At 42.2% G+C, this 23686-nt stretch overlaps 1 protein-coding gene across 3 annotated transcripts; it reads right to left on the bottom strand.

Annotated features, from left to right (window-relative positions):
• Positions 1-1112: 1112 nt before the first annotated feature.
• Positions 1113-23643, bottom strand: ACOX1 (acyl-CoA oxidase 1). Of its 3 annotated transcripts, none has more exons than XM_035025978.1 (14): positions 23442-23643; positions 23004-23163; positions 18161-18321; positions 8712-8819; positions 7779-7898; positions 7517-7632; positions 6962-7131; positions 5490-5652; positions 4868-5058; positions 4226-4405; positions 4020-4125; positions 3717-3860; positions 3354-3560; positions 1113-2546 (listed from the first exon to the last, which is right to left on the bottom strand). In XM_035025978.1, exons 1-14 carry the CDS (start codon positions 23548-23550, stop codon positions 2496-2498), a joined length of 1986 nt encoding a protein of 661 aa, XP_034881869.1. In that variant the 5' UTR covers positions 23551-23643; the 3' UTR covers positions 1113-2495. The 3 variants fall into 3 exon arrangements, with proteins under 3 accessions (XP_034881869.1, XP_034881868.1, XP_034881870.1); XM_035025977.1 differs by lacking the exon at positions 18161-18321 and adding an exon at positions 10786-10946; XM_035025979.1 differs by lacking the exons at positions 1113-2546; positions 3354-3560; positions 18161-18321 and adding exons at positions 3616-3638; positions 10786-10946 and having other exon boundaries at positions 3697-3860.
• Positions 23644-23686: the final 43 nt, after the last annotated feature.

The following is a 23686-nucleotide window of genomic DNA, read 5'->3' as shown; positions in this document are numbered from 1 at the left end:
TCTCTTAGCATTTATCATTTTAGAGAAGAGTAGGTTTAAATTTATCTTTGTACTTTTGGTGAAAATGGCTCACAAAAGAACCAAACTTATCTGTAGCACAGACCTGGCTTCTTTGGGAGTGCAAACTGGATCTGCCGCTGCCGACAAACATGCATTCCTCCACTGGGGAGGGCGTGCTTTATTTTAGTGTTACCTGCACCTGATAACGTCATAAACCTGGACCTTAAAATTCTTCGTAGCTTAGACTTTTTAATTATGTGGCATTCTCTTTTCCTCGTGATAGTACAAATTAGGGAGGTTTTACTATATTCTTAGGTTACGGTGAATAAAGTACAAGACAAAAATCCCAATGTTAATAAAAACAGTATCAAATATCAGATTTCGCTTTTAAATAATACTCAAGGTGCTGGACTGAAGGTGGCTCTGTAGTGTCTACAACTTGCTCAAACCTGCCTAGAGAGATCCCAGATCTATGCAGCGGGATTAGGTGGGTGTTAATTCAAACACATTCAGATCCCAACTACAGATGTTCATCTGCGAATAAGGTATTTAACCACTAGTTTTGAAGCAATTCTACATTTAACAGGTCAATATTAAGCGATTTACTGTTATTTCCAAGAATCTGAACTATTGTCAAGATATATCCCAAAGAAATTAACACAGTGCTTGTTACTTCAATCTTAAAACAATTCCCAGTCAGCTCTCTTGGTGGAAGGATTTCTGCTGGCAATGAAAAGTCTCATATAACTGGTTTCACTGGGATAGATTTTATGTTGGGTCCCAAGGTAGGGATGACATTTCGCCTGAATTATACTACGTTCTCAAGACTGATTCTAGAACAACTGGTTTCATGAGACAGATGTCACAGATACAGTTAACAGGTTATTAAAAAAAAATCATGGGGCACCTGGGTGACTCAATTGTTAAGCGTCTGCCTTCGGCTCAGGTCATGATCCCAGGGTCCTGGGATCGAGCTCGACACTGGGCTCCCTGCTCAGTGGGAAGCCTGTTTCTCCCTCTCGCACTCCCCCGACTTGTGTTCCCCCCTCACGGTCTCTCTCTGTCAAATAAATAAATAAAATCTTAGAAAAAAAAAAAATCAAGTGATGCTGTTTTACATCGATTTTACGAAAAACCTTCATTAGGAAGTACATGTTTAACCTTTAAATGTAGAATGATTTTGTAAATTAGATTTCAGCTCAAAGGACAATGTCACAATTCAGATCAAGCTCCTAGAAAAAAACTGAAAATAAAGCCAATGTACAATAGGAAAGTGATTCTATGGAACTTGCATTTATCCTTTAGCCATAGTTTCGATGATTATATTGATTCAATGACTTATATCCAAAAACCAGAAGACATGGTTTGTCAAAGGAGTTTTCTGTGGTACTCCTGGGCAGAAGAGGTAGCCTGAGTGATGCTTCTACCTTTGTACGGCCAGACACTGTGAGCTCCAAGCACTGTAACGGCTTATGACAAATGGCAGAACATAGAAAATCTGGATTGTTCCAGAAAAACCAGTTGGTAGGGACACCACAGTCACAGTAACTGCAACTAAGAGAGCTCTCCCTGTATGCATTCTACTACAAAGGAACTGTGACCCCTTCTTGTTTCTCAGCATCTCTTCCAGGACAGGGCGAGGGGGAGGGAGATGAATCACCACTGATGGAGGTGCCATCAGTTGCCAAGTGTCAAATGCAGAGATGATTTTGCATTTTGCCCCTTCCCAGGAAGTTTTGGGACAAAGTGAGTTGCTGTGCTACCACACCGATGATTTAGGGATCCCTCGAATGGAAGATTAATTCCTAACGACACGGGACAGTGATCCTTTGCTAGCCCTGCGCTGGCGTTCCCCTTGTGCCGGGAAGATGCTGCCGCGAGTAGTTAGGTGGTAACAACAGGTCGGCAAAGAGGGGCAAGCGGGCGGAAGTCATGTCAATGTGTCAGGCACACATTTCACTCACGCTAAGTTTCCTGATTTGTTTCTTTCCCCGAATCCCTTCTCTTCAGTCCTGTTTCTTGGCCAGGGCCCATGGCAGGAGCAGAAGAACATTTAGCAAAAAGGTGGGAAGGGCTTGACCCCACTTAAAAAATACCTTTGCTTAAAAACACTTACAGATCCAGTGATGAGCAATTAAGAGGTGAAAATAACTAACTACTTAGTAGTTACATTCTACGAATTATCCGAGGTCATGGCCTACTGGGGTCAGCAGCACCACAGATCGAAGTCATGCTGCATCTCTTAAAGCTCTTTCTGATGCCCAACAGGCCTCGTGCAGTGTTAATGGCACTTAAAACACATCCGTTTTTTTCATTTAATCTCTGAAATCTGTTCATTTTTTTCTTCATTTATAAAAAGAGGAAAGGGCTCAATTTATCATTTGCTCTATAGCTCTCTGAGTTTGGTCAAGATCCCAAGCAGCTTTGTGTGACAAGTATAAGGGATGTCGAGTCCAGCTCATTCTGGAGCGAATTGCACTTGTCCCCACGACCCTTCAGAGCTTGGACTGCAGTGGTTTCAGGTACTTGAAGTAAGACGCATGGACCTGCAGGGAAGGGAGAGAGAAAGAATTACTGATGAGGGGCCTGCAGCATCAACTAGCACACTTTTAACTGAGAAGGTATCTGGGCCTTATTTGGATCGTGATCCAAAACACTGACGGGAAAAAAAACAGTTAATTGAGGAATTTGGACACTGGGTAGTTCATGACATGATTCCTATTTGGGGGTGGAATGGCACTGTGGTCATGTTTTCAAAAAGTCCTTATCTTTTAAGAGACACATACTGAAATATCCATGGATAAAGTTATCTAATATCTTGGATTTGTATCACCATAATCCCCAGGGGAGACGGGGGGTGGGGGTGCACCGCTCGGGGCAGAGGGAGGGTTTTCAGGTGAAACACAATGGCCAGGAGATTAGTCACTGAGGTGTGACAAAGGATACACAGGGGTGTATTACAGTATTCTATTTTTGTATATGTTTGAACATGTCCAATAGTTACTAAACACTCAAGGAGATGAAAGACCTGTGTACTGTGGGAACATCCCAGTTTCCTTCTGAATCTGTTACTCAAAGTGACTGTCCGTAGAGGCCATAGGAGCTTCCAAAACTTTCACAGAGGAGGGGCGTCTGGGTGGCTCAGTCGTTAAGCGTCTGCCTTCGGCTCGGGTCATGATCCCAGGGTCCTGGGATCGAGCCCCACGTTGGGCTCTCTGCTCCTTGGGAGCCTGCTTCTCCCTCTGCCTCTCTCTCCCTCTCTCTGTCTCTCATGAATAAATAAATAAACTCTTTAAAAAAAAAAATATGTAATGAAGAATTTCAAAAGGTGAAAAGACATTGTTTTTTTGTACCTCTGATTTGTTCAGTGGGGATTTCTTGGCCCACTCAAACAAATTCTCATACACATTCCCATCATAACGGCCAAGCACAGAGCCGAGTGTCACATCTTGAAAATCAAACGCATCCACCAAAGCAACAGCATCTGGGCGAATTGCAATCAGCAACTCCTTTATGCGCTGATTTACTTGGGTAATCTGAGACTCTGTCATGATACCTCCCTAGAAGAGATAAAACAAGCAAACACATATATACACGTATACAGACAGACATTCATATATATGTGCACACACACGGCTATAAAGTAAACCACAAAGAGTTTTCTACCAACAAACACAAACAAACAAAAAACAGACTTAAATTCAGAAAATACTCACCTGAAGAAAATCCCCTGCCTTCTGACTGATTCCATACAGACAATACAAGAGACACAAATTCCTTAAGACAGCGTGGACAGATTTATCTTCAATTTTGAGGAGTTTTTCTGAAAAGAGCTTAACTACCACATAGTGGCAATGTGCCTAGATAAAAAGAAAACACCAGAGTGAGAGAACCTTTGAAAAAAATTCACCGCACACCAACAAGGGTTTCTGCACTAAGAAAATGGGTTGGGACGGTGTGAAGGATGGAGAGGGAGAGAGAGAAGAGGAGAGAGAGAGAGAGGGAGAACTATCACTGACCTCGCTTGCTCGAACAAGGTCAACGGAAGTTAGGTTCCATGCTACCTCCTTGCTTTTTCTGTGAATCACTTCATTTTGAAGGTTTTTTGCAGCAACTTCCACCAATCTGTTAAGAAGTGAAAGAAAACCGGAGCTTGCAGGAAATGCCGGGCAGTACTCAGGCCCCAGCCCCCAGAGGCCCCCCAGCTCCTGAGGGGGGGACTCACCTGGCCGCACGAAGTTTGTATGCTTCCGTTAGGCTGTCGGGGCTGTCGATGTCCACCACCGCTGGCCACACTGCTACCTGCTGCGGCTGGATGCGCTGAGTGGGCAGGCCATTCAAGTAGGACACCATGCCGCACACCAACTTCCCTGCGTGCACTTGGTCGTAACTTTTCATCAGGAACCTAAAAATCACCAGTGCACATGCTCTCAGTAACTATGCTTCTCGTGAAACAGAGATGAACTCTTGCAGTGACTTTAAGCAACGTGATAGGTGTTTTGTACTCGCTCGGCCGACCACAAGATAAAACCAGTGGGTCGGGATGGAAGGCAAAACCACCATCTCTCAGGAACAAATGTACCGTGAAGAGCAAACACGGGAACAGGAACTGATGAAAAGGACTCAAACATTCTTTTTTTTTTTTTTTTTTTGAGAGAGGGAGAGAGCGTGCGGGTGGGGGAAAGGGGCAGAGGGAGAGGGGAGAGAGAATCCCAAGCAGACTCTGCACTGGGTGCGGAGCCTGACGCCGGGCTCGATCCCAGGACCCTGAGATCACAACCTGGGCCAAAACCAAGAGTTGGATGCTTGACGGACTGACCACCCAGACGCCCCTCAAACGTTTTAACAATACAAATCAGATTCTCACCTAGCCGTCTGCAGCATCATGACTGTGTTCTCTCCCTCAAAGGTGCAGGTGGGCGTGAAAGTGACATAGATATTTGGAAGGCCACTGCAGTGAGAATAGCCGTGTCCGCCACACGCCATCCGACAGGCTTCGAGAGCAGCATTAGTTGTCCAGGAGGTGAAAGCCTTCAGGCCGGCAGTGAGGGCGTGGAGCTGGAGGGGATGCACGGGCTGTCAGGGCGCGGCTGGCGCCCACGGTCTGAGCCTCCCGGCAAGAAGCCCTCTCTTCCTCCCCTAACAGTGCCAGTCACTCGCCACATCACTTGCCATGCGTGCAAACTGAAGCACGGTCATCTCGGCGGCCTGAATTCATATTGTTCCCACACTCCCTTCCACAGTGCTCCACTTGGCAAAAAAGTCACCACTTATGTTCCTTTGATTAATAAACAACCAACACAGTGTAGTACTTCTGAAACTTAAAAAACAAAACCCACATATCTTCATATCTGATTCACTTTCAATTAAAATAATGGCTGTATCTTTTGAGAACACATGGGTTCTTCTCAAGAAATCCCAACATTTAGTTTTCTCTGGACATTATCCAACAGGCAAGGGTGCCCACAAGTGAATGAGGAAACACATACCTCAGGCAGTTCACTGAGATCCCCTTGGCCAATGTCCTCATTAATTCGATGGTAGGTCTCCTTCATGTACGCACCTACAAACTGGAAGGCATAGGCAGTGGCCAGGAGTGGGAAGAGTTTATACTGCTGGGTCTGAAAATCCAAAATCTGTGGTTCTGGTTCACTAAAGGATAGAGAAGAAACAAAAGTAAACACTTATACATAGAACTTATTTTGCACCAGATTCTGGTCTAAATACTTCGACATACTGAAAAGCTAGCACTCTCCCCATTTCACCAAGGGGAAAAAAGAGGTTAAGAACCTGCCTAAGGTCACACAGCGAATATGTGGTAGATCCTCACTTAATTGAAATCTAGGCTGTTTGGCTACAGAAAACCATGTTCTCAACCACCTTGTTGAACCGCCTAGGCGGAGAGTATTTTCTAGCTGTGAAGTTCATATCTATCTTAGTCTTTGCAGTATAACTAAGGAAACTATCTCATAGCAACATACAAAAATCAAGGTTAACTTCATAGAAGGAAAGCAATGATAAAGAAGTCTAACACACTAGATGGCTGAAAAAACTATTTTTTTTTTTTTTAAAGATTTTATTTATTTATCTGACAGAGAGAGACACAGCGAGAGAGGGAACACAAGCAGGGGGAGTGGGAGAGGGAGAAGCAGGCTCCCCGCCGAGCAGGGAGCCCGATGCGGGACTCGATCCCAGGACCCTGGGATCATGACCTAAGCTGAAGGCAGTCGCTTAACCAACTGAGCCACCCAGGCGCCCTGAAAAAACTATTTTAACCATAATTTTGGAGAAGGCCCAATGCACAGAGTTAACCATATGACATCTAAGAAGGTCAGCTCTTACCGATTTCTTTATTCTTTCTACAGGAGTTAAAAAGGTCATCAGGGAGTCACACTCAAGTGAAAGGCAGTAAGACTAACCTACGGCTATGAACACAACAGGGAGTCCCATTCATGCCATTCCCAACATACCCAATTCATAGCTGTTAGGAGCAATTAGGATTTTCAAACTGCCTTTAGTGTTCTAAAATTGCATTTATTTTTTTTTTTTTAAAGATATTTATTTATTTGAGAGAGAGAGAGCACACTAGCAGGCGGAAAGGGAGAAGCAGGATCCCCGCTGAGCAGAGAGTCCAACTCAGGGCTCGATCCCAGCGTCCTGGGATCATGACCTGAGCCGAAGGCAGACACTTAACCAACTGAGGCACCCAGGTGCCCCTAAACATTTCATTTATAGAGCTCAAGTAATATTACTGTTTTTCTTAGGTTAAAAATAGTAAGGTGGCTATCCTCATCTTTCTACTTAAAAAAAGGAAGTCTAGTTTTTAAGGAGCAGACCCAGCATACTGCCACCTTAGCTGATTTTGCAAGGCCAATGCATATTCTCGAGATCACATTTGGGAATTTTGATATTTGAATGGGGTCAAAGGTAGGTCTTTAGCAATCTCAGATGCCTCCCTTACCCTGGCTTGATTTCGGACTGGTGCCTCACAGCGCTGTACCGGATGGCAATGGTGCAAGCCTTGGACAGAGACCGAGCGGCTTCTCCTACAAGGAAGGACCTGACAAACACCATGGTCCCGTAGGTCAGCTTGTTACTCACAGGTTTCACGTACGTGCCATCAGGCTTCACCTGGACAAAGAACATGGGACTGATGCTTCATTCTGTTAAACCCAAGTGGCAGTCTGTGCTCATGATTCTCAAAGGGTGGTCCCCAGAATGGCAGCATCTCCGGGGAGTTTGCTTGAAATACAAAACCTCATCCCCACCCTGATCTACTTTATACAGCCCTCCAGGTGATTCTAACACATGCTAAAGTTTGAGACCCACTGGTTTAGCAAACTAGAATATGTTCTTTTTACCTGCCAACTGCTCTTGATTTCAGTGTCGTTAATAAAAGAAGCATCAGAAGTAAAAATAGGTTATTACCTTCCAAAAAAACACACCCTTGCAACCCCGTGGTTATCAACAGCTGCTGAAACCCCCATGTTTGACACCTCTGCTCCTCCAAAGATACCTGGGCATACTTCATCAGCATGTTTTCTCTGGGAATACGATAATTGTCCATCTTCAGGTAGCCATTATCCATCTCATCATAGCCAAATTTGGGGCCGATATCTCCCACGGTAATACCTACCACAGATGAAAGGAAAGTCACAAGGTGCTTGTGCTCTGCAATTCCCGGCTTGCCCTGGCCTCTTTCATTGTGTGCTATGCTTTTTGCAGAAGAAAGTGATCGGTTTAGTTTTTCATCTCAACAGCAGACAAACAATTCTAACCTGGCAAAGGCTTATGGGTCCCAATTTCACGAATAGGTACGATGAAGGCATGTAATCCGTAGCATTTCCCCTCAGTGATGAGTTGGGCAAGAACTATTGCATGATTTGAAGTCTTCCCAACTGGAGAACAGGAGAGAGAGAAGTGAGCAAACCTTCTTACACTTTCAAAGGACAGAAATAAAAGATGGGGAAAAACTGTATGTTAAATACCAGCCTCCATCGATAAAGTGTACCCAAGAGGCTTACAACAGTACCACACCCAGTTTTCAGAAAGAAATTCACTTAAGCTGATAGTCATTAAAATTTACTGAATTTTGGCAAAGCAATCCTTCATTCTATATATATAAAAGCTTTTATACACATTTTATTGAGATATTATGGACCTACAATATTTCTAAGTTTAAGGTGTACAGTTTGTTGATTTGATAGTAATCCTTCATTTTAGGAAAGACTTCACTAAAAAAAAATTAATCAGAAAGACTTTACTTTCTTTTCTACTTATTTCTCATTCATTTACATAAAATTTTTTTTTAGGATAACCATAAAAACATTAATTTATTTCCTTTTTCTCCCTTAATGAAGTGCTTTCTAAAACAGTGGCCACTAGCCACACGCAGCTGTTTACATTTAAATTACTTATAACTTAAAACCACACAGGGAAGACTAAGCTGCTTTACATGGTGACTAAGGAAACTGCGCTAATGATGGGAATATTCAAATGCAAAGTTCAGAGTGAGACAGCTGTCCCTTCTGTGCCTTGTAAATGGAGGACAGGTCTACAACAAGCACTACAGGAGACTATCAACAGCCGAGAAGAGCCTTCAGAGCGTTTCCTACATTTCAAAATGATATTCCCATAGAAGCTCTACATCCTAAACACCATCTTGTAATAACTCGTCAAAACATCCAACAAATGCTAAAAAATTCACATACGTCCACCAGGCCACCACTTGATGGAGGTCACAGTAGGGCTGTTGAGAATGAACTCCTGAGTTTCAGGATCGTAAGTGGCTGTGGTTTCCAAGCCTCGGAGATGAGTTCCTAAGGAAATAAGTTACATTCACCTTGGATAAAATATGGGAACAAATAGGCACAGGGTAAAATCTCCTGCCCCGTCTTTTCAGCTCTAGTATCTCAGAGAACAACAAAATCTAACAAAAACAAGATATTTGTAGATGAGCTACAAATAGTTAATAACTGATACAGATACTTCCCTATACTTTTTTTTTTTAAAGTAAACCCAATATTGGGCTCGAACTCATGACCCCGTGATCAAGAGTCACGTGCTCTACTGACTGAGCCAAGCGCCCCATAATTTCCTATATTCAAACCAGGCAGTTCCTATCAAGGTGAAAATATAAATGTCAAGCATGTTCTATTTCTATACTTTTTAATTAATGCACCTCTATTTAGATCAACCAAAAGAAAATATAAAGGCAGTTTAGAATCGTATTTTCACAAGATCATAGGATAGGAACCTAACAGGGAAGTTAACTGCTCTTTTAAAATAACATCTCTAAGTTTAAATGTGCCAATTTCAACTCATGTATGGTGTCTACACACCAGTTCAACATTCTGGGCTTCTCTATTTACAAAGATTAAGATAAGAGGTGACAGAAAGAGACTTCAGCCAAAGTTCTTATAAATTAAAGACTTACTTCAGAGTGACTTCTAGAATGGAAAACCAGACTTCAAAAAGAAATACACTATGGGGAAAAAGACCTGGAACAGTGACCTTTTTTTTTTGATTTCTAAAGGTCCAGTAATAAGGTCTGAGTGCACGCTGCGATTTCCAACGCCAGGCCTTAACTTCGACCCTGGCTGGTTCATTACTGTGACTAGAAGAGTTCCCAGTGTCATGTTTACTGGAGATGGACAAAGATTCACGCTTTAAATCCTAATACAAATGTGCCAAAATTCTTGGAAAACAGTTAACAGAAAAATATTCTAAGTGACACTCCCTCTAATATACTATCCAGAAGCCAATGCCGAGAACCTTTTTCCAAACTGCTTAGCTAATTCCAGACCTCATTAAACACTTAAACTTTGAAACATTTAGAAACCTCCAAGTTGAGGAACAGAAATGGCCACTTCATGTGTGATCCACAACCTTCTCAAGTACATGTGAGAATCAAGGAACCAGCCACTTTCAGCAAAGAAGTTTTTACAGGAAAAGAAGTAACAGAGTAACAGAAGAGATAATGACAGAATGTTTGCAAATGCACAATGGAACCAAACAATACTCCACTCTGGGTCTTGTAAAAATCCTCTAAAATACAATTTAGTACCAAGAGCCAAATTAGCTATAAAATTAAGATAAAGTTGCACAGAAATGAGAGCACATGGCAAATATACATTACATTAGATCAGTTCTGAAACCTTGAAATAGGAAAAGAGAAGACAGAAGGAAATGAATAGCAAACAGAGACACCAATACAGACCAGATTAACAGGGACAGCCACTCCCTCCAAAACAGCTTTTTTTTTTCTTCTTTTTTTCTTAATCTTTGGCCAAGCTACCTTCAGACCTTGACTGAATTATGGTTCTACAAGCCACTCATTTCCCTCAAGCAAGTCAGAGAACACCTGTACTACTGATCTGTGTTTCTTCTGGAATTTGTGCAAGTCCATTAAGGTATCCGTAGGAAAGGGAATCAGATCGTATCGAAGAAAGAAAGATGGGTTCAGATGTTACATGCACACAAATTCTACACAACTCCAGTGAACTTGAAAAGCCACTCAGTAAATAAATCCTAACTTGTAATTCTTGACTCACTGAAAGGGAACCATGAAAAAGAATAATCAGCATATCTCTGTGACAACATAACCTTTAATTTCCACTGACCAAAGCCACGTCTATGCCAAGACCTGTATATATAAAAAAACCTGGCTTCTGCAGAAAGACCACGGTACGCGGATATGCCCTTGCTAACATACAGTGGGCTCTCCACATACGCTAAGCCTGCAGAGCCCCGCCCAACCCAGAAGGTAGACTGAATGCACCGTACCATGGCCCATCTCTGTCTGGGCATAAGTGCCAATGATCTCCAAGTTCCAGGCGGGCATGAAGAAGCGTTCCTGCTGCTCCGCGGTTGCCTGGTGAAGTAAAGTAGGCAAGAACATGCCCAAGTGGAGATCCAGAGGCTCAGGCCGCCCTCGGTGCACAAAACTTCGAAGAAACACCAAGGATGGGCATTTGAGAGAAGAGTCATCAGGTGTGAGAGAATCAGCAAATGTGAACAGAGTAAGGGGAAGGAGAAAAAAAACCTGTAAGTATGAAGTTAGTTGGGTGGACATTATCGTGGGTGGGAGCACTGTCTCTTTCTGTATTACTTTAATCAACTCTTGGCAAATTTCATTTTTCTTAAGTTGGCAAGAAGTTTGTTCTTACGCTACTCAGCTCTTAAATAATCAGTCTTGGTGAGGATTGGCTACCGATTCCAAAGCCTGTGCAGCATAAACATGCGAGTTGGGCAGAGGAGTCCAGCCTTACAATTAAATCAAAGGAAATAAAAAATTTGAAGAGGCTGTACAGGATGGAGAATTTAAGTTGTACAAGTATTTACTCTGATGAGAATGTGAGACAGGAGAACTTTGTTCTCTCAGATGGACAAAATGATGCCCCAGCCGACAGGCTTTCCTAAAAGCAATTTCAGTAATGCTTCTAGGCTGGAATCCTTCGTGTTTGTTCATAAAACATCCAGCATAGATCCACATTCCCTACATAAATCTGGTTCTTTTTTTTTTTTTAATCTGGTTACCAGCCATGCCCTACTGAAACAATTTAATACAAAAATTGACAATGCTCTTTACCCAGTGATTAGTATCAGAAATAAAAGACATGCAACTTCTATTAGAGACCATTAATAATAATTACAAATAACATATTCATGCATAACAAACAAATTATTTGGGAATTATCACTAATGATAATAAACATCTTAAGTTTTTTAATTCTGAATCCATTTATTTATTTATTTATTTATGACTGAGCCAGACAGGTGCCCCTGAATCCACTTTCTAAAGTCATTCTTTTCAACTTAAAATTTGCAGATGCCTTAGACTTCTGTGTGAATTTCTTTCTAATAGGAAATAGATTGATATGCCTTTGTTATCCTTCCACATCACTGGCCTCCCATTGAACTTCTAGCTCTAACTTAATCGACTCTAAATTGCTCTTATTATTCTCTTTAATTATCTTAGAAATTAGCCTATGCAACTTTTCAGTTTTAAAACCTCTCAGTTTGGGGGCACCTGGGTGGCTCAGTCGTTAAGCGTCTGCCTTCGGCTCAGGTCATGGTCCCAGGGTCCTGAGATTGAGCCCTCCATCGGGCTCCCTGCTCCGCGAGAAGCCTGCTTCTCCCTCTCCCACTCTCCCTACTTGTGTTCCCTCTCTCGCTGTGTCTCTCTCTGCCAAATAAATAAATAAAGTATTAAAAAAAAACACCAAAAAACCTCTCCGTTTGTCCAGAAAGTAAGGTGGAAAATAACCAGGGCGCACTGCTCGGGCGAGGGCTGATCAGCTATGTCTTCCAGTTGCGTGGTTGTGCTTTCTGTTACCCAATCACAGAAAAATCAAAGAATGTGTGACCCACGTGCTCATTTTATAAAGAAATTAGGCTGAGGTGAGTTAAGTGCTTTTAGATCAAGAAGATAATGGCAGAACGAGGACAAGAATCCTACCACCCAATCACATCTTCTGGTTAGGGAAATTCTCGTGCAAGTGCAACCAGGACTGAGCACAACAATGAGGACACCAGAGAGACCAAGGAGAGCTGCCCAAACCAGAGCAGCTCTCCTTGGAAGTGGCAAAGGGAAATCCCCCGTAACACGTTAGCACTGGTGGAAACTGAGTGACAGGTCCATGGAATCTCTCTGTGCTATTTCTGCAACTTCCTATGAATTTATAATCATTTCAAAATAAAAAGTTAAAGAGGGCACCTGGGTGGCTCAGATGGTTAAGCGATTGCCTTGGGCTCACGTCATGATCCCAGGGTCCTGGGATCGAGTCCCGCATCGGGCTCCCTGCTAGGCGGGGAGCCTGCTTCTCCCTCTGCCTCTCGTGAATAAATAAATAAAACATTTATTAAAAAAATAAATAAATAAAATAAAATAAAAAGTTAAAGAAACAGTGGAAATCCTCCAGATAAACACATTTGTGTGATGAGAGAGTGCTTTCCCTCACAAACAGGAATGCCACTGCCTCTAGGTTTTAAAAGAATGGTGCCGGGGTGCCTGGGTGGCTCAGTCGTTAAGCGTCTGCCTTCAGCTCAGGTCATGGTCCCAGAGTCCTGCGATTGAGCCCCGCATTGGGCTCCCTGCTCTGCGGGAAGCCTGCTTCTCCCTCCCCCACTCCCCCTGTTTGAGTTCCCTCTCTCACTGTCAAATAAATAAATAAAATCTTTAAAAAAAATAAAATAAAATAAAATAAAAGAATGGTGCCTAGGAAGAAAAATCAACGTACACCTGGGACCTGCCAGGAGCAAACTGGTGGATCCAGGACTGAACCCCGTGGCCTGGGAAGGTCCACTGTTAGCGCTGGAAGATGACTTTGCATTGCTAGAACCCAGAGCGATTCCTGGGGAGGACGGGCCACTCTGAAGCAGCCCACCAGACTCACAGGAGGGGTCTGCATCAGTGTGCTGGATAACGGAATGACAAATGTCAGCGTTACCACAAAACACAGTGAGTGGGGCAGAGATAAACTACTGTAATCAGAAACCCTTTGAGACTGAAGAAAGTTTTTAGGAGAAAAAGGTCTCTTATGACAAGGGTAAGGATTATATTCACAAGTGGATGAAATTTAGACGTGTTATAAGGAGAAAGTGACCTGATAGTTTTTTTGACTTAAATCAAGTATTTGTTGCAAAAAGTTGGTTATGTATGCATGATAAAGATTATATGTTATTTTAAAATCATTTATTTTAAAATTACAAAGCACCAACATTTTACTTTGGTGAAGTGCTACAGTCAATTCTTTTAAAACCATAACACCAAAAGGCTTTCCCAGTCTCTCCCTCTACATGACACGGGGCTGTCAGCCAACGCTGAGGACAAAATGATTAGATTAATAATACATAAGAAAGGAAGGACTTAAAATAGCATATCCGGGGACAGCATGATTATAATCCTAGGAAATCAACAACAAAATACCATCAATAATGAATGAATTTAGAAAATCTGTAGGCTCTAAGGAAGAAAAAAAATCAACTGCATTCTTATCCATTAGGATGCTTAAAGCAGAAACCTCAGTAAAGAGAAAAGCAATTTAGAAACACTACAAAATATTTAAAATTTGTTATGTAACTTAGTTCAGGAGAGTAAAGATTTAATTAGGAAAAATATCAATACCTAATAGGATGAATAGAAGAAGTTATACATAACAGTCAAGAAATTGCTAATTCCTGGTTGAGAAGTCAGTCCTTTATCATAATAAAGATAGTACTTCCCAAGAAATACAAGGATTTAATGTAACACGGATTTGAAATTCCTGCTGAATATAATTTAGAATTTGACAAATTAAGATCGGAATTTGCCTAGAAGAGTAAGTATACAAGAACACCAAATATGTAGGTCTTAAAATATAACAACAGCAGGCTTATCCTATCAGATTTTTAAATATCTTACAAAGCAACAATGAACCAATGTTTATGATATTAGGAGAAAACCAAAGGTACTAATCAATATATTTTTAAGGTTCCAGAAATAAATTGAAACAATAAAACTCTAAGAACTGGAAAGAAAGGGGGAAAAATACTAGTTAATAAACATACAAATGGTGGGATTCATTCATCATTCTATACCATATACAAGTCAAAGCATTAAACATAAATCAAACAAACAAAAAAACTGGAAGAAAATAAAGGAATAATTATCCAAGATATGGGGGAAAAAAATTTATACCTACTCAGAGAAGGATGCATTCAATACATAAAGCCAAAGCATTTAACAAAACAGAAGGCAATACAAAAAATACTCGAAGGGGCGCCTGGGTGGCTCAGTTGGTTAAGCGACTGCCTTCGGCTCAGGTCATGATCCTGGACTCCCGGGATCGAGTCCCACATCGGGCTCCCTGCTCAGCAGGGAGTCTGCTTCTCCCTCTGACCCTCTTCCCTCTCGTGCTCTCTGTCTCTCATTCTCTCTCTCAAATAAATAAATAAAATCTTTAAAAAAAAATACTCAAAGGATACAACATATTTATAAGATCAATGTACAGATTCTATTTAATCAATACGCAAAGGAGAAAAACCCGGTTTATACACAGGAAATACAGACAGTAAGCCAAAACATCCAGGCTCACTGGCTTTGGAAAATTAAAACTTTAACTCTTAGATATATATTAAAGTAGCAAAAAAAAAATTAAAGTAACCCCATTGATGGGGCTTATGGAAACACGGTACACTAATAATTTGCTAAATATACTATAAACTTGTTCGGTGTTTCAAGAAGTCTTAAACTATGCAATAGCTATAAAATGTTCACTCCTTTCAATGCAGTAATTTACTTCTGAGAAAGATATTCTGAAGGCATAACCCTAAAGGTCATAGTTTTTGTAAAGAAGTTTATATTGTTATTAACAATCATGGTGGGGAATTCGAATAGCCCCAAAACCTAGGGAGCAAGTCTCATGGGAAGTCCAACAGGAAAGAGACTCACTCGGAAGAAAGAGGACAGGAGACAGTAGTGAAAATACAGGGAGAAAGACTAGTGACTTACACAGTCCTGTTTACTATTTATCTATTTCTCAAGTTTCAAAGGAAGAGAGGTGCTTTAGTTCATATTTGAGTACTGGTGATGGGAAGGTGCTGACATACTGCACCGATCTTCAAGGACGGTAACTGTATTGTCTAAGCTCTATTTTCCTGATTAACAACAGCAGAAAACAAAGAAGGAGAATTGCTATAAAGTGGCCAGAACTTGAAGTGACCAAGTATCTGTGAAGACCAAGCACACTACCTGCTTTGGGACCCGGAGAAAGGTATGGTCAAGAGGATTATTGCTGGACCACGTTCCACAGACAGTCCCTTCGACACCAGAACCCCTGGGAGAGGGTGCGCCCCTCAGCCCGGACTTCTGCCCTTGAATAAGGCTCACAGACCCACAGACCAAGTGTGTGTCGGATTTCGTGTGCCTCTACACACAGGTGAGTATTTAGAGGAGGGAAGAGAGAAAAGAGATGACGGAGACTTCGTGCAGGGGACTGAATTTTAAGACCCTTCAGGATCCTGGAAGGAGCCTGAGCAATGCTGTTGTCTCCTCACTTCTCAGCACCTACCTAGAGCTGAAAGAATCCCAAACTCAAAGTTATAGCCAATTCTGTGACACTTGAGATAATCACTGTTGGCCAGTCAACATTCTGAAGTCTCTGGATTGAACCATCAAACCTCCATCTGCACAAGTCACTCTATTTCCAGTCTCTTTGACGTTGAAGGACTTACTATTTTACACAAGGCTATACTGTCACAGGGTGCAAATTAACCAACAAACTGACTGGTGCCCCCAGAAAAGAACAGCAGTGGACAAAGCACAACAAACAGCAATGTGAATGGATGAGATTCCAGCGAGAAAAAAGACCTAATCTCACAACTCCGTTCTCTAAAATATAGAGATTAAGACAAAGTTGGTTCAAATACAAGAAAATATCCGAAAAAGAGAAGCAATAAGGGAAAGAAAACTAATAAAAAAAGCAAACTCACCCAGACCAACATAGGACCTCAGTCCAATTTCTGTGCTCCTCAGACCAGAAACTTCAAGTCCTCGCTACTTCTCTTTCAAAATTTAGGGCAAATATACATTTACAACATACTTTATAGAAGCAGAAGGGTGAGACCAGCGAGACATACAATCAAACCCATTTAGCCTCAGAATAATTTACATCTTTATGCCTCCTATGAATAGCACTGACTATAAGTCAAATAAATTTCACAATGATGCATACTTAAACAAAAGAAGGGTTCTGTACCACAAAGCTATTTAAGATTACACACACACACACACACACTCATACACTCTCTCTCTCCCTCCCTCCCCCAGACAGGAAGACCTCTATGAGTGTTATATTCCTTCCCTTAGGAAAACTTTTCTTCAGTCTGCTTATTTCAGTATTGGCCATCCTGAAGCAAAAGTCTTGGGTGTTTTGGCAGGGTGTTTGTAAGATAACATCACAACCAGAATCTGCAGTTCTCATGGGGATTGTGATAAAGAATATTTCCTTAAACCATTTCACCAATCAAAAAGCACCAAATCAAACACAAAAATGAAGTTTTCATGCTATTTGCATCTCTTCCTCTTCTCCTTATTTACATAATGGAAGCCTTATGATAAATTAGGGAATGAGACTGGGCAGCTCAAATTCAAAACCCCCAAACCTCCCAATGGCCTTGTCTATGAAAACAAACTTCCTTCACATTAAGACCAAACACAAAACTTTTTGAAAGGAGCTGGCCATTTATAAACAATTTTTTTTTTAAGTAGACACCACGCCCAGCATGGAACCCAACATGGGGCTCGAACTCATGATCCTGAGACCAAGACCTCAGTCGGTCACTTAACCGACTGAGCCACTGAACCAAGAATGACTGGCAATACGAAGTCCAAAAATATGTAAAGAAAAAAAGTATAATAAAAAGACTGCTCTGGGGCACCTGGGTGGCTCAGATGGTTAAGTGTCTGCCTTCGGCTCAGGTCATGATCCTAGTAGGGTCCTGGGATCAAGCCCCACGTCTGGCTCCTAGCTCAGCAGGGAGGCTGCTTCTCCCTCTGCCTCTCCCCCTGCTCAGGTTCTCTCTTTCTGTATCTCGCTGTCTCAAATGAATAAATAAAATCTTTAAAAAAAAAAAAAAAAAAGACTGCTATAATCAAATGAAGAGAATCATGAACTTTTCTCCAAACTGCCTTATAAGCCTGCTAGTGGGCAAAGAAAGAAAGAGTAAGACACTTAAATGCTCTAACCCTCTGCCCCCCCCCTTAAAATCCCCATCTTTAGCTTCGTTAAAGCATAGAGGCAACTTCCAGATATTGCTAAGGCATTAACACTCTCACGAATTTCCAACAAAGTCTCTTTTTATAATTAGACACCAACGCTTAATTCTGCCACATTTTCAATCCCATCTTTCCAAAATGCTCAACAGCCATTAAAATGGGATATATGCAGCAAGGGTAAAAAGGCTTTTAGAAGTAACAATGAAGGATGTTTCAGGCTAGAGTCTTGGACCAGTTTATGGGGAAATGACCTATGAGAAAATGAGAAGCTGAATTTTATTTAAGGCTTAACAACTGAAAGACAAATTAAAGTGTAGCAGCAGGAAAAACCAAACATCAGGAGTCATTTATCAGTTTAAGTCCTGAGATGGGTTACCCACTGACCCTCAAATGTGGACTAACCGTGGCCCATTTCCGTCTGGGCGTAGGTGCCAATTATCTGCAGTCCTTTGGATGAAAGCAGCCATTTCTCTTGCTGAGCAGTGGTGCCCTGATTCAGCAAGGTAGGAATAAACATGGAGAAATTGAGGCCCACAGGTTCCACAAAATTGACCAAATGCACTCTACAGGAGAGAAAAGAAAACGATCTCAGCCTTACTCTAGAAACTGCATTCTACCACCCATTCTTGCCAGACAACCATGGCCCTCAGGATTGAGGCTGGGAAAATTTCAACCCTTTTCTTAAGAAATTAAATGTAAAATTTACCATTTTCCCACCTAAAAGATCAATTCCAGTGTTATCTACTCCCTCCCTGCCCAAGTCATTTCAGGGCCAGAATTCTTTAATTCTACACTTCATCCAGGAAGCAAATTCTACCCAAGTTTTAGCCTAAAAATCCCTTTTGTTTTTGTTGGTGTCATCTGTTGGTTTTATTGGATTCTTTGGAGTGTGTGTTTGCTTTATTTTCAAGTTTTACTTGTTTTGAAAATCAAAAGGAACTCCATAGAACATTTATTTGTAGAGCTGCTAACAAAAGCTTCTAAAGAATAGTTTAATTTTTCCCTAAATAACCAAAGCAAACATCCAGGATAGTAAATACATATTTCAGGGCCAAACCACAGATCTCTAAAGGTCTTCAGAGTTTACAGGTGGGAAAGTAGAAATGTGAGAATGTTAAACATTTATCTCTGATGGTCTTGATATTCACTCCAGTTTAAGGGAATTCCAATCACACTGAAATTCTGTCTTCAACTATTTTTTCATAAAACACAATCTGTGAAATAGTCAAAATACAAATCACATACACTAGTCAGCCCTGGCTACACTGTTAAAGATCTTAGGGGTGTCTATTTTGTTCTATCTATATATATAAAGAGCTCAAAGTACAAAGTAAGTATCACCTAACTGGTCTTCATGACTCCTCAAGGAATGAGGAGGAAGCAGTGTCACCAGTTTATCTTGGTCTGTCCAGTGAGCACAGCCTGAAAAGAAAGGGGAAAGGCTGCCAATTCACTTTTGGGGAGGTCCTAAAACCAATCCTACCACCTTTAGGTTCAAAGATCACTTTTCAGGGGTGCTTGGAGCAGACTGAACCATCTAAGAATGCCTGCATCCAAGGAACATAAAAAAATGCCTTTTTAACCCGGAGGTTCCATAATTTTTACACCAATATCGAATATCAATTTAAACTGAATGGAGGGAGCAACAAGAAAAAGGAGGGGTATGAACAGAAGAAGTTAGCTTCCAAGTAACTTGGATCAACAGGAGTTTACTGCTGCTGGATGGTAGAGAAGTGACGCCCCGCCTCACCGAAGTGGGAGTCAAAGGCCTGATGAGGAAGATAAATGTGGATATCATTCTCTCAAAGGCAAGAGCCCCACAGCATTCCCTAACAATTATATTTTACTAAAATAGGAAACGAACTTACAAGAGTTTCTGAGGAAGAGAAGTAGTAGTTTAGGTACCAAAAATGGTGGCAACATAAGACACTCCTATTCCCCGGAAGGGAAGTGAGGAGGCTGTGGGGTTATTTGAAATAATGATCATGACACAATATAATTCTAGGAAACTCAGAGGGAAAAATAGGTGACACAAAGACTGTCGAATGTTTATGTTAATAAACATACTGAGATTCTTTCGAGTTCAAAAGAATTTGAGAATTTGAGAGTTTGAAAATCAACTCATGCACAAAATCTCAGTCCTTGTTTTTAAATTATGTTTAATCCCTCCTGAAGATGCTTTTCAAGGAATCAGCTTTAAAAACCTGAAGGAGAGTAACAAAAACCATGGCTGATCCTCATTAGAATTTTAAATTACTCTTAAGAACACTTCACAGTTTTCTTTTCATAGTAAACAGGAGAGTTAAAAGACAAAAATTACAGAAGAGGAGATCAGGAAAACAACTTTTACATTCCCCAAACAGCAAGGGTTTTTTTTGCCAAGGCCTGGAGGGAACAGTTCTTTGCTCAAGTTGAGAAATCTCAAAGTATCTTACTAATATTCCATCGACTTCAAGACAGTCCCATATATGAATTTTGAGATAGGAGAAATAATTGTAAAGAAACCAGTAAATGCTCAAAATCCCCTGAAAGAGAAATATTACTATATTTCATCTGTCTGGCATCACCCCCCCCAACTTAGCATTTAAGAAATCAGGTGCATCTCGCAAATAACGGGAGGTCATAGTTAACTGGCAGCACTTTTTCTTTCTTAGTGGTACATGAAACTCAGGTGTGAGCTACCACTGAGGTGGGCTTGGATTCAATGGCATTCAGTAACTGCCAAGACTAATTTTCAATCCCCTTCTCTCTCTCTCACATAAATTGATCTCCCTGTCCTATCCTAGGGATACTGGAAGGATGTCAAAGGTGTGTTAAACTTTGTACTCTAGGGGCACCCAGGTGGCTCAGTCATTAAGCGGCTGCCTTTGGCTCAGGTCATGATCCCAGGGTCCTGGGATCAAGCCCTGCATGAAGCCTGCTTCTCCCTCTCCCTCTGCCTGCTGCTCCCCCTATGTGCTCGCTCGCTCTCTCTGTGTCAAATAAATATGTAAAATCTTTAAAAAACAAAACAAAACAAAACAAAACACCTTGGTACTCTATATTCCCCAAACAGCAAGGTTTGTATCATAAAAAATGACAGGCAAAACAACTGGCTCATGTCCTCTGCTCTTTAACCCACATAAAGGAATTTGCTCTATTTCATTGCGACTTCACTCAACTCTGCTTACACTCCATGAACCACCACTGATTATGAAATCTAATCAATTCTGAAACATACTGCATCAACTACTTAAAAGTAAAACAAAACAAACCTCTTTTTTCTGGGTTGTTTAAAAAAGGATAAAATCTTCCATTTTTGAAGTTTACCTAAAACCCAACTCAGGTGATTCAGAAACATAATCTTCTAGGAGGTACTCTACCTCAATATCCCCACAGCTTTGAGTTACAAATTTCAAAAGTAAAAAAGAACACTTGGAAGTTGGTAAATACTTTGATTTGGGCTACTAAAAATAAGTAAGTCATAATTTTATGACTAAAAGGGAAAGGCATTCTCAGGACAGTCCTAAGGACCAGAATAAATTATTTCATCCTCAACAATAGTAATCAGGTCAGACTGAAAAAATTAGATACCAAACGTTTTAGAGGCAGTAGAATAAAGGAGAAATTTCCATCACTACATAAATGCAGAACTTGTAACTTTACATGTTCCCTTTTTCTTGGCTCTTGAATACACACCATTCGTATCATTTAATCTTTATTGATGAAAATAATGGAATTCTTCTAAAATGTTGAAACCCCCAAAAAAGGAAGTGCCCAGAAATGAATGAGAAGTGTAAGAGAGCATACAGGCCAAAGAAATCTTGTACTCAGATCATGTAATTAGAGTGTTCATTCAGATAAAAGCAAAAAAAAAAAAAAGTGCTTACTTTTATTTCTAATTAAGAAACAAAACAAAACAAAAAAACAGATGGTCTGGAAAAAGAAAAAGTACAGACTCTTTCCAGCACTAGTACCAAGGCCTGATTTTAGGAGGCCTCATATGCCGGAGATCCATTTAAATAACGCTGCCACCAGATTCAAGAATGCTAGGTTCTTAAAATATCTTCTATTCACTCTGAAGTTTGACTCATGGTTTTCATCTACCCCACATTGTCCATTGTCCATCAGTTTAAACTCAAGATCTACACTCTCATATGGAAATATAATCTGTGGGGCACCTGGGTGGCTCAGTCGTCAAACGTCTGCCTTTGGCTCAGGTCATGATCCCAGGGTCCTGGGATCGAGCCCCGCATCAGGCTCCCTGCTCAGCGGGAAGCCTGCTTCTCCCTCTCCCACTCCCCCTGCTTGTGTTCCCTCTCTCGCTGTGTGTGTCTCTCTGTCAAATAAATAAATAAAATCTTAAAAAAAAAAAGGAAATACAATGTTATTGCTCCAAAATATTGTTTGGTCTTGCAACCAAAAATCGAATTCAGCCTCTCAACTTAGCAAACCTCCTTGTTACAAAGAGCAAAGGCATTTTGCAATTTAAATCACTCTACACTGAGATGTCTGGGCCAAAGGAGTTAGTAGGTACAGATTCCTGAGAATGAAAACTGCAGCCTCTCCATTCATGCTCAGCATTCTACAAACGTCATCCCTTTAAAAGACTTCAATACAAAAGTAAACACTAGTTTTCACACACCTCACTGGAAAGTGGGGTGAAAATAAGCAGTCTGAGTCTTCCAACGCCGAGCACGATGAAAAAGGACACCACGGGCTGCGCGTTTATTTATTTATTTTTTAAAGATTTTATTTTTATTTGTTTATTTGAGAGAGAGCACATGAGAGGGGGGAGGGTCAGAGGGAGAAGCAGACTCCCCGCCGGGCAGGGAGCCCGATGCGGGACTCGATCCTAGGACTCCGGGATCATGACCCGAGCGGAAGGCAGATGCTTCACCAATTGAGCCACCAAAGCATCTCATGTCCCTCTTGTTTTTTATTCCCTCTTCTGCCCCAATCCCCCTCAGACCCTACCTGGCACTAACCAAATATTAATATTTCTTTTTTTTTTTTTAAGATTTTATTTATTTATTTGAGACAGAATGAGAGAGAGAGAGCACACGAGAGGGGGGAGGGTCAGAGGGAGAAGCAGACTCCCCGCCAAGCAGGGAGCCCGATGCGGGACCCGATCCCGGGACTCCAGGATCATGACCTGAGCCGAAGGCAGTCGCTCAACCAACTGAGCCACCCAGGCGCCCCGTGGGCTGCGCGTTTAAATTAAGGTTTGGGCCTGGGCGCTTAATCCAGGCTAAGGCATACCTACTTTTTAAACCACATGATTTCCTCTGGGTCCGCGATGCCAAACTCCCTCATCTTCTTCACCATGTTGGCACTCTTCCTAACAGCCACCTCGTAACGCTGGCTGCGAGTGAGGAAATTCAAGTCCTCGTGCTGGAAGTCTGGGTCATTCAGGATCAGGTTCTCTGCAAGGGAGCGAGAGGGCATCAAGAGGAAGACGGAAAGTCAGGGCTCCGTGACACCTCCTTGAATCCCAGCGGGTTTCCGGAGCGCGGGCTCGGGAGGGACGACACCCCTCACCCCTCACCCCTCCACAGGCCGGCCCTGGGACTGGGGGTCCCGGCTTCCCCAAAGCTGAGCCAGGCGCTGCGGCCCAGGCTCCACAGCGCCCCCGCGACGCCTCACCGAGCGAGTCCAGAGCCGCGCTCGGGGAAGGAGGGAGGCCCGGCCCCGCCGCCCTCACCGATCTCTCGGCGGCGCCGGGTGTTCTCGGGGCTGCCGTCCAGGACGTGAGTGAGCAGCTCCGGGTTGAAGCTGGCGGCTGCCCGCTCCCTGCGAAGGTCTTGGTTCATGGTGGCGACACGCAGCGGCGGTGGCGGCCCGGGTCGAAACGGCGGCGGCGGCAGCGGCAGCGGCGGCGACGGGCGTCCGCAGCTCCAGCGCGGGTCGGACCCTGAGAGCAGCCCCAAGACGGCGCGAGGCCCCGCC

The sequence above is a fragment of the Mirounga leonina genome, unplaced genomic scaffold, assembly GCF_011800145.1.
Source record: "Mirounga leonina isolate KUSES-001 unplaced genomic scaffold, KU_Mleo_1.0 Mir_197, whole genome shotgun sequence".
Classification (NCBI taxonomy): domain Eukaryota; kingdom Metazoa; phylum Chordata; class Mammalia; order Carnivora; family Phocidae; genus Mirounga; species Mirounga leonina.
This window is presented reverse-complemented; position numbering and strand designations above follow the sequence as displayed.

Coding starts and splice junctions, on each gene's coding strand:
- ACOX1 (XM_035025978.1), bottom strand. CDS start 23,550: ATGAACCAAGACCTTCGCAGGGAGCGGGCAGCCGCCAGCTTCAACCCG. Junction 23,164..23,441: donor CCGGCGCCGCCGAGAGATCG/GTGAGGGCGGCG, acceptor GCTCCCTTGCAG/AGAACCTGATCCTGAATGAC. Junction 4,406..4,867: donor ATGATGCTGCAGACGGCTAG/GTGAGAATCTGA, acceptor GGTGATTTTTAG/GTTCCTGATGAAAAGTTACG.